This window comes from Armigeres subalbatus, chromosome 3, assembly GCF_024139115.2.
Source record: "Armigeres subalbatus isolate Guangzhou_Male chromosome 3, GZ_Asu_2, whole genome shotgun sequence".
Taxonomy (NCBI): Eukaryota; Metazoa; Arthropoda; class Insecta; order Diptera; family Culicidae; genus Armigeres; species Armigeres subalbatus.
This window is the reverse complement of record NC_085141.1, coordinates 151,073,230-151,089,926: the sequence shown is the minus strand read 5'-3', so window position 1 is coordinate 151,089,926 and position 16,697 is coordinate 151,073,230. Positions and strand designations below refer to the sequence as shown.

The 16,697-nt window shown below is 41.3% G+C and overlaps 1 protein-coding gene across 1 annotated transcript in view; it reads right to left on the bottom strand.

Moving 5' to 3' along the window:
* Window positions 1-16,697, bottom strand: part of LOC134219580 (tetratricopeptide repeat protein 39C-like) — a 187,651-nt gene that overhangs the window by 59,210 nt on the left and 111,744 nt on the right. Inside the window, exon 2 of the mRNA XM_062698354.1 lies at window positions 13,559-13,809. Within this exon, the coding sequence (XP_062554338.1) occupies window positions 13,559-13,723 (165 nt within the window). The 5' untranslated portion in view covers window positions 13,724-13,809. The remainder of the gene's footprint in view (window positions 1-13,558; window positions 13,810-16,697) is intronic.

The following is a 16,697-nucleotide window of genomic DNA, read 5'->3' as shown; positions in this document are numbered from 1 at the left end:
TTCATATTTCACGGTGTTGAAGACATTCTGTACATTCCGATTTCAAATATAGGTAATTATCGATAAGTTTAGGTAATTATCGATCAGGAAATCCAAAGAATGATAGAAGTATCTCAAAATTAAAATAAAGTCGTCTGTAAACAACAGGACCAGTACCTGTCAAAAGTCGTGCGTGACGTCACTGTGCAATGGAGTATATTTAATCCGCGTGTTTAGGTTCGTACATGAATGTATGGAATCAAGTTATATACAAAGGAAGGAATAGAAAATCGTATAATAACAAAGTGTATATAATGTAGGGAATGTTTAAGGTTAAACGTTTAGTTGGCATGGTAAATATATAACAAAAAGAGATAAAAATAAAAATCCGAAGATTAATTATGTATGTGAAAAATATTGATAATGCATAGATGAAGATTCAAAATTGTGTATCTGTTTATCAAACTTAAAAAATAAATTTTTGAAACAAACTTTCACTTCGAATTGACGAATTCGAGAGACAAAAAGAAGAAGACATGTGATAGTGAGAAACAACAAAATCGTTCATGGCAAAGTACGGCGACGATTTTTTAATGCCTATATTAAATTCAGAACAAAATGTAATTAAAAACCAATCAATGCAATGTACGAGAAAAATGGAAACTTTTGACGTAGGACTTACGTCTCTCTTTACTATACCGGGTGTCGTTCCAAAATATTCAAATCGACCGCGTTACGCTGTTGAAAGATTTTAATCGTTAATAGCGTTCGTCTCAATGGAAGAATTTCTGCGGTAAGCCCCTCAATCGACAGATTTCAAGTATGCCTTTCATGTCCAAGTCCATGCTTGATAAGACCCGAAAAACTTGTTTCAATAGGCATGAAACTGTTTTATGCGCCAGCTTATGCAACAAGCGATTGAGCTGAAATTTTCAGAGATTGATTTTCTCACCCAAAGACACAATCCTGGGGGGTGCCCCGTGGAATTAGACAACTTTTTGTTTCCTGGGCCAGTCTAATAAAGAGGTATTAAAAGAAAGTACTTTATATGATTAACCTTCTGTCTGTGTGTGTGTGTACAAACTAACCCCCACTGTCTGGCAGTGATGTTATGGAGGAAAGCTGTCTGTTAAAACAGTCAGATTTAATCCGGGAGTTAGAAAGTGTTAGCTCTACTGCAGCTCCAGTGACCCATTTCAGAATGCCTGGTATTTCATGTCCACTCCGAGGTCACTATCACTAACAGTAAGCCCCGCCTGATTATGCTACCGTTTATCAAATGGATAAAGGTATCATAATCAAACTTCCGAATGCAAAATATATATAATATAATTTGAATCCAGCGCGCATTTAGTTGAATTCATTATACATATATTTTTGAATAGATATTTACGCTTTTACGTATTTTAACGTATTTTTACGTATATTTACGTATTTACGCTTCCTGGATTTAAAATGTATATCAATGGTATTCATCGTGGATATATATCTTTGATCCTAGCGCGTATTTAGTAAAAATCAGTTTCATATAATATTATTATGGAACGGACTCACCAGATCCGCAGCTTGAACGATTGGCCATTCCGCGCCGTAAATGCCGTCTATCAGTAATTCCATCGTATATAAGGGTTCCAACCTCTTACAAATCCAACAGAATGCAGTGCACCTGCACGTGTTTTACTGTTGATACCGCTGCAATTCTATAGAATTCTTGAGAATACATCCTAGAAATTCTTGAAATCCTACGAGTCTTGATTATATCCTGAGGTGTAACTTTCCCGAAAATCTTGTCACATTTAGATTACGAATAAATCTTTTAAATTAGCATTCTCTTAACATAACTTCAAACAGGCTTCAATAAAGGAAACAATTCTTCATTTTCAAATTATACACCTAACTAAAAACCGACACAATACAGTAAATTGGAACAAATTCACATGATACCCATGCTTCATTCTTCGGCAACTTTCAACATAATCACTCGCGGAAATTACTCAAACTACAATTATGACTTTTCTGACTGTGGCAGCCAAAATCTTGAAAACGGACGGGTAATAACACTAAAATTTGAGCAGCAAAAAATTTTAACGTCATATATGCAAGACATACTACGATCCTTTTTTTCATATGATTAACCTTCTGTCTGTGCTCGAAAAAACTTACGTTGTCTGTTCTCTGGGGTCAAATCGACCCTAAATTGAAATTGCTATAACTTTTTTATTGTTCGGCCGATTTTGGGGTTGTTTCGAAAGATAATTTAATCATCTTTAAGGTCGTTACCAAAGATTGACTATTGGTGGGCGGGTACATCGCGAGGAGGGGTTTTCGTGAACAAGGGTACAAAAACAGTGGTTTTTCATGATTATTTCACTTATATCTGAAAATCCTACTCATTTTGAACTGCACCTTTTCAAAAAGGTTATGCAGGAAGGCGTGTGCTTTGGCATGAGGCATTGATTAGTTTAGAACTTGGCCGCGAGGTGGTGGTATATTTGAATTCATTATTTTAGATTACTCTAGATATTCCGATATATAGAATTCTCCCCATTGTAAATATTTTCATCGCACAAATTCAAAATTTGTTATAATGGCGTCTTGAGCAAAGGTCGTCTAGTGCACCCAAAAAACAAATCTGACAATGATATGGAAATGCTAATATCATCTTCCAAACTTGGACGTACATGTTCATGATAGCATTAGAGGCGAAAGTATAGAATTGATAGTTCCGTTAGGATACGGCAGGCATGAAGAATGTTTTTATAGAAGTCGATTTGAAAGCGAGCGGAGGGCAATATTTGTGATGGCATATATCGCACGACCTTCCTTCTGCCAAGCTCCCGGGAGGGAAGAATATCAGTGTGGAAGCTGATATATCTCCACTGGCAAAAGGAAGGTGGTTTGACTTGCTCATATGCCATCGCGTGCGGAAGGATTTGCTATCGACGAGTACTGTCTCCAAATTTCTAATATGACATCAGCATTTAGTCGAATAGGATTTTTATTGCACAGTTCTGTTTTCTCATTGCGTCCGTCTCGTCGCAACCAACTTGGCTGCCTCGGAGAGAACAAAGCAGAGAAAGGCACTGCTGCTGTACCGTCGACCAATCTGACAATTATTGTATAAAATCTGGGCATATACAATTCTGTAAACTTTTTATACAAATATTGTATTAAAATAATACAAATCTGTATTATTTTAATACAATATTTGTATAAAAAGCTTACAGAATTGTATATGCCCAATTATTATACAGTTTCTGTAAGGTTCTTATGCAGAACTGTAATAAAATCTGCCATCACCTGGTAGGGCGTGGGAACGGGCTGTCTTGTGGCGGAAATAATATTTGGGAATTTTACAAATAGGCGGCAAATTGGTTGAACTTTGGTTACGCATGTAGACCCAAAGGCCTTGATTCCAGGGTTTTCTTGGATAATCTAAAACATATTCTGTTAACGCTTTCTATTATTTGCAGCATCGTTGGAGCAGGTTGAATACAAAGAAAACTTTTGATGAACTCTACCACAACATTCATGTTTGCCAAAACTGCAAACCACCACCACCAACCACAAACCAAAATACATCAGATCTCACATGGAACAATATACTCAAATATAACAGCTCACTAGCGCCGCATCTTGGAAGAAATGGTCATTTTATTGAGCACCGCTCTGTAGTTCTGGACATCCTGAACAATGTTGCCGAATACAACTTGAGTGTACGTATGAGGGATCTCAAGCTAAAGCAATATTTCAAACATGCAAGATGCAAACAAACAATATTGCAAGTACACTAGCGCCGCCTATTTATAAATTTCCTAATTAGTTTTTCCGTCACATGACAGTCCATTCCCACTTTGTGCGATAAGAATATTTACAATGAAGAAAATTCCATATATCGGAATTACTTGAGTAGTCTAAAATAATAAATTCACATATACCACCACCTAGCGGCCAAGCTCTGAACTAATCAATACCTCATGTCAAAGCACACGCCATCCTGCATAACCTTTTTGGAAAGGTGCAGTTCAAAATGGGTAGAATTTTTACATACAAGTAAAACAAGCATGAAAAATTACTGTTTTTGTACCCTTTTTCACGAAAACCCCTCCCGGCGATGTACCCGCCCACCTATAGTCAATTGATAACGACCCGAAAGATGATTAAATTATCTTTCAAAACAGCCCCAAAAATCCAAAATTGGCCGAACAATAAGAAAGTTATAGTAATTTCAATATGGAGCACAGACAACGTAAGTTTTTTGGAAAAAGTACACTGTAGCGCACATGCACCTAGGAGACAGATCTCGGCGAGTTTCACCAAACTACCAAAAATTAGGAAAATCGGTTGAAAACTAAAAAAATGGCAGCCACTCAAAGTGGCCTGGGGTCATATTGACCCCAGAGCACAGACAAAAGGTTAAATCGCTCATGGCCGTTAAGATTATTATTTTCTACCCCTGTCTCCTCACCCCTCAATTTTTTGTGTCGAATAATATTTCTTGTCGGGTCAATTTGAAATTCCATGGAAAAAATAATAAAATATTGCACTTTCCCAGGAAAATCTTTAAGCAAACCTTTTTTTTGTCTTTACTAACGAGACTTTCAGCCCGAGGCTGGCTCGTCTCGGAAAATATTATTTTTACATTAGTTATTATTCATAAGTTTTTTCTTACTTCTAGTGAGAACTGGTGAATTAACTATTACTATAGGATCATTTATTTCGAGCTCGCTATCATTCTCGGTTTATTCCGTACCGCCGATCTGGCAACGCTGCTTCCGAGTTCGCCGTTTTGGAGTCTCGCTTAACTTTTCAAAAGGACCTAAGTAACATTTTTTTCATGAATTAATTTGAGTGTTGCAATCAAAAGCTTTCATGTTTTTCTGTTGATTGCGCTATTCAAATTAATTCATGGAAAAAATGTTGCTTAGGTCCTTTTGAAAAGTTAAGCGAGGAGTATTCCCTTTTCGATCCGCTGACAGCCGTCGCTTGTTTGCCGTTTGTGTTTCGGCAGACTCACTCTCTGATTGATCTGCATTGCTATTGTTGGAGATGATATTAGGTACGTCGTCCTCACGTTGTTGATTGGTTTGTTCGGATTTATATCTTTTCGTTTGCTTTGGATGATTTATTTGATCGACGTGTTCGGGAGTATCCAACCGTGGAAAGTCCGTGTTGTTAAGTAGGCTGGTATTGTTGGAATTCAACGCAGCTTTCGTGGTATTGATTTGGTTAACCTTCTTGTGCTTTGGTTGCTTTTGGTATGTGATCAAAGTGACGTCGCCATCAATGGTCACGTACGAGGGAATAGGTTGAGTGAGTTGCATTCTCACTACGCGAACGCCATTGTAAAGGCCAGGGAAATAATGCTTCCATACTTCCCTGGTAATGGAGAGAATAGTACCGTATTTCCGCAAGTGCTCAACCAGCACCGAGTGAGGTGTTTTTGGTGGTAAATCATGGACACGTATATTGATCGCACCATCATCTACGTATACTGCTGGTATTTTATAATCACTGTCGCCAGATTGAAGAAGATGGAGCAGGTGATGAGTGGTTTGATATCTTCTGGCAGTATCCATATCCACCATCTCCACATAGACCCAGTTTCGTAAATTATGAAATTGGACATTTATCATGTCCTTTTTGTCCAATTTCAGTTCTTCGCACATGAATTTGTGCACCACCGATGCATCAGGACGTTTAGGTAAAACACTAAAATCAATAACCACCCATTTTTTCACGGATAGAGAAAACGCGACCGAATCGCGTAAGGCGAGGCTGTCAACTGTTTAAGCAAACCTATTAGTTTGGCGATTTTATCAATTTACTCATACATTTTTAATTCTACACTTTCGTTTTTTCAAAGACCAACATGACAAAAAAGATCATTTATTACGGCCTTTAAAAAAGATCATATATTATAATAACCATAAAATGGATTTGAAATGCCGTATTTTAATAAAAAGATGATTTTCTAAGTAGCGTGGATGATATAGATGATGTGCTGCCAATTATTGGCAGTTTTGGAACTCGTCGTTTCGGAATCCCTCACGACCTTAACTTCTCGCGCTAATTCAATTACACAGGATTTTGTTTTTACACGATTTTTTTTCGCTCGTATTTCTGTTCGTGTGACTTCAATTTGCCACCAAAATCTTTGCAACATGTTTCAAAAAATCCTAAATAATTCAAAGAAAAATCACATGGTAACTAATATGCGTTAAGCATTTAGGATGAGTGAAAAATTAAGAAAGTGTAAATCGTGTAAAAATAAAATCCAGTGTATATATGACCTCGATGTGTTTCAGTAAAGGTGTGGGCCTAGGCTGACCAGATCATTTAGATGAAAAAACGGGACAAACGCACTTGCAAAATGGAAAAACACTAAACTGAACTACAAATATTCCACTTTTCAAAGGGGCGCGGGCAAAAACACGAAGGAACAAAAAACTCGGTATTTTTCAATATTTTGAAAAAAATTGTGGAACTTTGAAATTTTATTTTAAACCACTCTCAAGCATGTATTAAGGATTTCATTACTGACCAAAATCAAAAACTTTTCCAATTCTAAACAATGGATGTGGGCACGATAAATGAAATTGACCTTTCCCGCCAAACATTGTGTCTCATTTTATTGTCTCAGTCGATACTTTGGCTTATTTAAGGTCAACTTTTCCGAAGAACCGATATTTTTTAAAGCCTCTAACCATTTTAAAAATCAAAAACAAAAATCGAAAAAGTGCTGCACGTGTCAATCGGCCAGGAAAATTCACCCGATGTTTGTTCGAAATCGGGCAAATGTTAAGTCAATCTTGAAAACAGCACTTTTTGGATTTTTTGTTTCAAATTTTAAAAATACTTTGGAATACTCTTTGGAAAAGATGACTTTAAATAAAATAAATAATCGATTGAACGAATAAAAATGTTTGGCGGGAAAGCTCAATTCTCGCCCTTTTGGAAAATATGGCCGGAGCATGTGAATAAAATTCACATCTAATCAATTCACAGTCAGTTTGATCGAAATTGATTTAAATTAGGTACGCTAAAAGTAGCCTCACATCTCGGGAATCTTGTCAATTGATATTGTTATCATGTGCTTCCAAAAATACGGGACTCATGAAATTTCGTCGCGTAAAGTACAACAAATCCTGGCTAATTTATTGGCTGGTTTACGGATCCGCCGGATTGTATTTTAAATCAGACCGAAATTTTAATTTTCTACAACGGAATCCCATGAATCCCGCCAACACATATGGAAGCGAAACATGCGGACAAGCTCCTGATCTGTAGACTAGCCTTAAAATACGTGAAGGCCAAATTTTCCCTTAGTTTGTAACTGCCTTAAACTCGATTTTGTTTAGCTGACATATAAATTATTTTACAAATTTCGTCGTTTTTCACAGTGGATGAATTCAAAATATTTAGAATTATTCAGATAGTCTAACATCTCATACTTTTTTATGGGTTTCATCCACTTTATTTGTATTTGGTTTTAGATTCTTGCCTAAAATATTGAATTTGTTTGAATAATATTTTGGAGCTCTTTAGAAGAATCAATGAAAAAACGGGACAAATTACAGATTTTCTAGATTACGACGGGACAGCACAATATGGTCTAAAAAACGGGACTGTCCCGTTAAATACGGTACGTATGGTCAGCCTATGTGGGCCAAAAAAAAATATTGCCACCCACAGCGAGCGGGCGAAGTGAAACGTCACGTCTGCTATAAAATTTGTACTGAGTATGCTAGACGTGACGTCACATTCGGTCGCCTTCGGCCATCTTCGGCAACCTAGCTGAGAGTTTCTCGCTCAAAAGAGCGAATTTTAGTTGAACAAATACTACTTGAGGGGTTGGCCCACACCTCTAGTCAAGCACATCGATATGACTTGTTCCTAAGAAATTTCATGCCCGATTCGCAAATTGAAATCAGATTAAGGTTATTTGAGAAATATTTAACTGTCACTTTTGAGTGATTTTAATTTGATTTTGGTACAATTAAGGTACAATTAAGTGGTGGAATTAAATGGGATTGTACAAACTCGTCTTATGACAAGTGAATTATCTTTTGAATAATCGCATGTCTAAAATATCATATCATATGATTATCTGATAATTTATTTCCAATATATCGGTGATATCGATACTTTGATTCGATTATCGTATCCAATCAAATATAGATATTTTGAAGTATCGGAACGTCCCTACGCCGAAGCAGCTTCTCCAAATGTCACTCGCCCCATGTGAGTCTTATTTAGGTGCTAACCCTAACACTCCACTAGCATGCCTAGAGGTGTCAATAGCGGTATGTAGGGAACAATGAACGATACTACGCTACGACACTCCTTCGGTATACACAGTCCACACTCAAACTGCTGCCGTGCTTCGAAGTGACAATAATGGTAACGCACTATGATACTCCTGCCTCAACACAAGCAGATCACTCGCTCTCTGCTTAAGCAGCATAAGCACTACCCTACCGAAATAGGGACTCTCCCCATGTCAATTGGCACTATTCGGACTCCTGTGCGCTTTGAGTGGCAAACGGTCGCTTTAATAGGAACTGCTTGCGTACACATGTAGATTTTTGTAGAGGTTTAACCCACTTGTAGCCCACTGCCAAACCCCACCACGTCATTGGACATAGTCCCTGCTGCCCCCAACAAGCCCTAGCCTAATCAATTCTATCATCCAGGGCAGTATCAGTAGGAGTGGATGGAAGGTGTCGTGTGTCCCATCTACAAAAAGGGTGATAAGCTGGATTGTAGCAACTACCGCGCAATCACATTGCTGAACGCTGCCTACAAGGTACTCTCCCAAATTGTATGCCGTCGACTAGCACCAATTGCAAGGGAGTTCGTGGGGCAGTACCAGGCGGGTTCATGGGCGAACGCTCCACCATATGCCAGGTGTTCGCCATTCGCCAAGTACTGCAAAAATGCCGCGAATACAACTGTCGTAGCCAAGCAAATCCGATTCGCCCACACACCATCTATTCATCGACTTCAAAACCGCATATGATACAATCAATCGGGACCTGCTATGGCAGCTAATGCACGAACACGGATTTCCGGATAAACTGACACGGTTGATCAAAGCGACGATGGATCGGGTGATGTGCGTAGTTCGAGTGTCAGGGACATTCTCAAGTCCCTTCGAAACGCGCAGAGGGTTACGGCAAGGTGATGGTCTTTCGTGTCTGCTATTCTACATAGCTTTGGAAGGGGTAATACGAAGAGCAGGGATTAACACGAGTGGTACAATAGCATAGCATAGCATAGTTACGGTGTACTTCGTAGATTGGACACTAGTGACACTCATGTTTTTCTTTTGAAATCCTTATTCAGATTGCTATCAGAAATCAAGTTGGGTGGGATTAACACGAGTGGTACAATTTTCAATAAGTCCGTCCAGCTATTTCGCTTTGCCGACGACATAGATATAATAGAACGTAACTTTGAGAAGATGGAGGAAGAGGGAAGCTAAGCGGATCGGTACATGATAGGAAAAGGTTCAAGAGAAGACAATGTGAGCCACCCACCGCGAGTTTGCATCGGTGGTGGCGAAATCGAGGTGGTAGAAGAATTTGCGTACTTGGGCTCACTGGTGACTGCCGTAAATGATAGCAGCAGAGAAATTTGGAGGCGCATAGTGCCTGGAAATCGTACGTACTTTGGACTCCGCAAGTCGCTCCGATCGAATAGAGTTCGCCGCCGAACCAAACTGACAATCTACAAAACGCTCATTAGACCGGTAGTCCTCTATGGACACGAGACCTGGACGATGCTCGTGGAGGACTAACGCGCACTTGGAGTTTCCGAAAGGAAAGTGCTGCGTACCATCTATGGTGGGGTGCAGATGGCGGACGGTACGTGGAGGAGGCGAATGAACCACGCAACTGCATGAGCTGCTGGGAGAACCATCCATCGTTCACACCACAAAAATCGGACGACTGCGGTGGACCGGGCACGTAGCCAGAATGTCGGACAGTAACCCGGTTAAAATTGTTTCTCGACAACGATCCGACGGGCACAAGAAGGCGAAGTGCGCAGCGGGCAAGGTGGATCGATTAGGTGGAAGATGACTTGCGAACCCTCCGTAGATTGCGTGGTTGGCGACGTGTAGCCATGGACCGAGCCGAATGGAGAAGACTTTTATATACCGCACAGGCTACTTCAGCCTTAGAGCATCATTATCAGTCGCGAGCATTTCAATCACCCGCGCAGCGCTTTCATTTTAGTTTCGTCACTTGTTTCCGGTCACTATTTTCGGCTCTCAATTTGGTTGTTGTATTCCGTATCGTATCGGTACACCTGGAGATCACCACTGCAGACAGAATCACAAATCGACCACGTTCTGATTGATGGACGGCACTTCTCCGACATTATCGACGTCAGGACATATCGTGGCGCTAACATCGACTCTGACCACTATCTGGTGATGGTTAAACTGCGCCCAAAACTATCCGTCATCAACAATGTTCGGTACCGACGACCGCCGCGGTACAACCTAGAGCGACTGAAGCAACCTGATGTCGCCACTGCATACGCGCAGCATCTCGAGGCAGCGTTGCCGGAAGAGGGTGAGCTCGATGGGCCCCTCTTGAGGACTGCTGGAATACAGTCAAAGCAGCCATTAACGACGCAACGGAGAACAACGTCGGGCGGTCGCGCTGCAGCAAGGTACCCGGCAGAAGGTGGAACGTTATAGACGGAAGCGGAGACAGCAGACCCGCCTTTTTCAGGAGAAGAAACGCCGCCTGGAAGAAGCAAATTGCGAGGAGATAGAACAGCTGTGCTGTTCTCAAGAAACACGCAACTTCTATCAGAAGCTCAACGCATCCCGCAAAGGCCGAAGCCGCGAGCCGAAATGTGCCGGGATAAGGATGGGAGCATCTTGACGGACGAACGTGTGGTGATCGAAAGGTGGAAGCAGCACTACGAGGAACATCTGAATGGCGCTGAGAGTACAGGCAGTGAAAGTCAAGGCAGCGGAGGAGATGACTTCGTCAGTTCAGCGGACGATGGAAGCCAACCAGCCCCCACCTTGAGGGAAGTTAAGGATGCCATTCAACAGCTAAAGACCAATAAAGCAGCTGGTAAGGATGGTATCGGAGCTGAGCTCATCAAGATGGGCCCGGAAAAGCTGGCCACGTGCCTGCACAAACTGATAGTCAGAATCTGGGAAACCGAACAGCTACCGGAGGAGTGGAAGGAAGGGGTTATATGCCCCATCTACAAGAAAGGCGACAAACTGGAGTGTGAGAACTTTCGAGCGATCACCATCCTTAATGCCGCCTACAAAGTGATATCCCAGATCATCTTCCGTCGTCTGTCACCATTAGTGAACGAGTTCGTGGGAAGTTATCAAGCCGGCTTCGTTGACGGCCGCTCGACAACGGACCAGATCTTTACTATACGGCAAATCCTTCAAAATGCCGTGAATACTAGGTCCCAACGCACCATCTGTTCGTTGATTTCAAGGCGGCATACGACAGTATAGACCGCGTAGAGCTATGGAAAATTATGGAAAAGAAAAGCTTTCCTGGGAAGCTTAAAAGACTGATTAAAGCAACGGTGGATGGTGTGCAAAATTGTGTGAAGATTTCGGGCCAACCCCCTCCGTTCGAATCGCGCCGGGGACTAAGACAAGGTGATGGACTTTCGTGCCTGTTGTTCAACATTGCGCTAGAAGGTGTCATGCGGAGAGCCGGGTGGAACAGCCGGGGTACGATTTTCAACAGATCCAGTCAATTTATTTGCTTCGCGGATGACATGGACATTGTCGGCCGAACATTTGCAAAGGTGGCAGAACTGTACACCCGCCTGAAACGTGAAGCAACAAAAGTTGGACTGGTGGTGAATGCGTCAAAGACAAAGTACATGCTTGTGGGCGGAACCGAGCGCGACAGGGCCCGCCTGGGAAGCAGTGTTACGATAGACGGGGATACCTTCGAGGTGGTCGAGGAATTCGTCTACCTCGGATCCTTGCTAACGGCTGACAACAACGTTAGTCGTGAAATACGAAGGCGCATCATCTGTGGAAGTCGGGCCTACTACGGGCTCCAGAAGAAACTGCGGTCGAAAAAGATTCGCCACCGCACCAAATGTGTCATGTACAAGACGCTTATAAGACCGGTTGTCCTCTACGGACATGAAACATGGACAATGCTCGAGGAGGACTTGCAAGCACTCGGAGTATTCGAGAGACGGGTGCTTAGGACCATCTTTGGCGGTGTGCAAGAAGACGGTGTGTGGCGGCGAAGAATGAACCATGAGCTCGCCCAACTCTACGGCGAACCCAGTATCCAGAAGGTAGCTAAAGCCGGAAGGGTACGATGGGCAGGACACGTTGCAAGAATGCCGGACAGCAACCCTGCAAAGATGGTGTTCGCTTCCGATCCGGCAGGTACGAGACGGCGTGGAGCGCAGCGAGCGAGATGGGCAGACCAGGTGCAGAACGACTTGGCGAGCGTGGGGCGTATCCGAGGATGGAGAGATGCGGCCTCGAACCGTGTATTGTGGCGTCAAATTGTTGATTCAGTGTTATCTGTTTAGATGTTAACTAAATAAATGAATGAATTCCGTACCGGTGACGTTTGACAGTTGACAGTTCATTAAATAGCAGCGCTCTTATTGCACTACCAAATTTGGCCATCGGCGCTACTGTTCTGTTATAGCAGCGCGTTTAGTAGCGACCGGTAAAGTGTCAAGTGATGTTACTGCGGTGCCAAACGGCTTAAACTCACCACCGGTAATCTTGCTCTTAGTCTGAATAAATAAATAATAAGTGAAACATAAATAATAAGTGCTTGGTTTGGATATATGAACATTTATGAAAATTATCTCAAAATTTGTGAGGATAAGTCCTGGGTTCGAATATATAAAAAAGATAATTCAAACCTTTTTTAAAAAAATCTTTCTTATTTTTGTAATATGTTATAATATGAAATATTTCTGCATTGGGAAAACAGGTAAAGGTTGCCTCACACTTCAAGAAAAAGTCTTTGTTCTCCCGTACTTCAAGGGCCTCTTCGCTGCCATTACTTTTGGACACTATGTCGGGAATAAAAAAGTAAATATCATACATACAGTTCTCATTGGCAACACCATCGAAATTAAAATAATAAATTATAATGCTGAGCAACTTTCATACATAACAATAAAAGTACACCAGTATTTACACATGTAATGTAAAACAATAAAAATCATTCTAATAATCAATCTCCAAACAATTGCTATACCATAGAATACATACATTGTACGCGATAGAATGTATTTAACTTGTATTGTTTATTTGATAGGCTCTATGGCACTTTTTATACGGGTTACTCTATTCTTAAATTTTCACCCACTGTGCACATGAGGTTTCACGAACTCAAATTTATGTTATTTTCACTCACTCAAAAAACTCAAATTTGGCTTCTTCTACGGAACAGCACACGTTGGGTGGATTTTTTTAATTTTAATATCATTTATGTGAGAGTGGGAAAACTACCTACTTTTGAGTTGTTAAACTTTTTTCGTTTTTTTTTGTATACATAGCATATTACACATTTATATATCCTATAGGACTTACCATGAAAGATATGAATGTATGTCCTGCCACGATATGCACGCTCGATTCGCGGTTGTTGAAACTCTCCTCGGCCGCTTTCGGTTGATTGTTAAGCCATAGTGCGATTCCTTGCTTGACGTACTCCCAGTCCTGCAGGGTTTCGCCCGGCTCCACGGAAGACGCCATACAGCCGCTTTATGTGCATCAAACAATTCCCTCGTTGATGGGAAGGCGGTACCGGGTAATTTATCTCAAGACCAATTGAAATGTCTCTGTAAGAAAAAAATATTCTACATTTCATTTAAATTTAAGAAAAAACCCAGATTGATCCACCTAGCAGTGATTGTGCCTTTCTCGTGCCTTATTAAATAATCCAATCAAACAATCAGATGCATTATCGGGAAATTCGTTGAAATGCTGAATAATTTGTTATATTAATTTTAAAATCACTATGTAAAGTACTATTAGGGTAAAATCAGCAGTGATTCAAATCGTTCGTTGTCAGTTTGAATATGAATCTGAAACATTCATTTTCCCAGCAGCTGTTCTAGATTCATTTTTTATACCAGTCAAATGTCAAAAAAATAAAACTGGTATAACGCTCCGTTCTATTTTCTGCAGATTTGAACCACGATTGAATCACGAGATTCAAATATTTTTCAATTGTTTTGGTGTATGAATGCGTCATTTTATCTACGGATCAATCCACTTTGCAATTACGGCGCCTTTCTTGGCAGCAACATAATGATTTCATTTAATTGAAAATTTGAAAAACATGAATGGAACACTGCTGGAGAAACCAACATGTTTGTTCTATTTGGCTCCAGATTCAAACTAGAATAGTGGTCGGAAATTTGGAATGAAACTGAATCACTCCGTGCGCGTTTTTTATTATACCGACTTTTTTTATTATACCAGAAAGCAGCAGAAACGTTATATGGCGTTAATGCGTCGTAACTTGCATGCAATCACAGCTTGCGTTGCAATTGTTGAACTAAAGTCGTGTACAAAATCGAAAAGAAGAGCTTGCACGGGTTGATACTTCAAGGCATTTTATGGCATGCTATAACTTAATTACTATGTTTCATAAGCTATCTTAATATTTTGATTTTTTTGGAATGTGCAACCGTTATGAAATTCAATAGTGATCAACTAGGGTTTTTCCCCCGTCGAATGCAACTTGTTGCGAGAAAATCGGTTAAGAATGGCAGAACTGTACACCCGCCTGAAACGTGAAGCAACAAAAGTTGGACTGGTGGTGAATGCGTCAAAGACAAAGTACATGCTTGTGGGCGGAACCGAGCGCGACAGGGCCCGCCTGGGAAGCAGTGTTACGATAGACGGGGATACCTTCGAGGTGGTCGAGGAATTCGTCTACCTCGGATCCTTGCTAACGGCTGACAACAACGTTAGTCGTGAAATACGAAGGCGCATCATCTGTGGAAGTCGGGCCTACTACGGGCTCCAGAAGAGACTGAAAACTTAATATTTAGATTTTTTTGGAATGTGCAACCGTTATGAAATTCAATAGTGATCAACTAGGGTTTTCCCCCGTCGAATGCAACTTGTTACGAGAAAATCGGTTAAGAATTACTATATGAAAAAGTGGCTAATGTTTTTCGGTTTTCGTGTGCACACACACACACATCCACACATACACACGGACAGACAGACATTTGTTCAGTTTGACAAGCTGAGTCGATTGGTAAATAACATCATGGGTCTCCGAGACTTCTATAAAAAGTTCGATTTTGGAGTGAAATGATTTGTTGTACGAGTAAGGCAAAAACCTGATTGATCCACCTAGTGGTGGTGATGACTTTCTCTTGCATCATATGTAAAATGTATTGAAAAACCACATTAGAAAGGTAAAAAAAGCACTTTAGGGGATTATATCGCATGTTATCTATCATTTTTCATGCTTTTGCATTGATAATAGGGTAGAGAACCATTTGGGCAGCACCCCCTATTCCCGTCCGCAACGTTCATTACTCGAGCGCCTTTCAACCGAATTACTTGTTTTTCAGTACATGGTTAGTTTCTGTCGATATCTAGTGATGTACAAAAAATCAAGCCATTTGGTTGGAACGCGGTGTAGTTATTTACATTGCGGACGGGAATAGAGGGTGCTGCCCAAATGCCACCATTGCCGCCATCCCTGAGAAAAAACAATTTCGATTTCGGATTTTTTTTTCCCAAGATCCCTTGAGTCGTGACCCGACCGAGATTTCTAGTCTTGACCGTTTTTCACAATAATACTCAGCAAACTGATTCTCATATAGCTCTCACACGATCATCCCGAAAAGTTTTTTGCTGGATGGAATTAAAATATCTAATAAGGTCGCTCGCTACCGTTTAAATGTAATACCTTACAAAAAAGTATATTCTAACACAGAAAACAGACATACAAGTCCGTTCTCAATCGTGTGTAAGGAATTTAACGGTCGTTTTGAAACGGTCGCGGGCAGCAGGGACTATGTCCAAGGGCTTGATGATCCCTCCCCAGGCCATCTGCGAGTTGTGGAGCTTGCCTAGGATGTGGTGGGGTTTGACAGTGGGCCCTGTTAAATTTCTATAAAAAGCTGCATGTATCCGCAAGTAGGCCCCGCCAAAGCAACCGTGTGCCGCTGAAAGCGCACAAGCCCTCATAGTGCTGGGTAAGATGCGCCAACGTGTGATTGGGTGGCAGCCAATCAACGCAAGGATGTGCAAGCTGAGGATAAAAGGCCGTTTCTTCGACTATAGCATCATCAACGTGCACTGCCCACACGAAGGGAGACCCGACGACGAGAAAGAAGCGTTTTACGCACAGCTGGTGCAGACATACGATGGATACCCACAGTGGGACGTCATAATCGTTATCGGCGACATGAACGCACAGCTAGGAAGGGAGGAAATGTGTAGACCGGTCATCGGACTGGATAGTCTGCACACCGTATCGAATGACAACGGCCAACGATGCATAAACTTCACAGCCTCCCGCGGAATGGTAGTCCGAAGCACCTTTTTTCCCGCAAAAATATCCACAAGGCCACATGGAGATCACCTAACCAAGAAACGGAAAACCAAATCGACCACGTTCTAATCGACGGTAAATTCTCCGACATCACGAACGTCCGCACTTACCGCAGAGCGAATATTTAATCCGACCACTACCTCG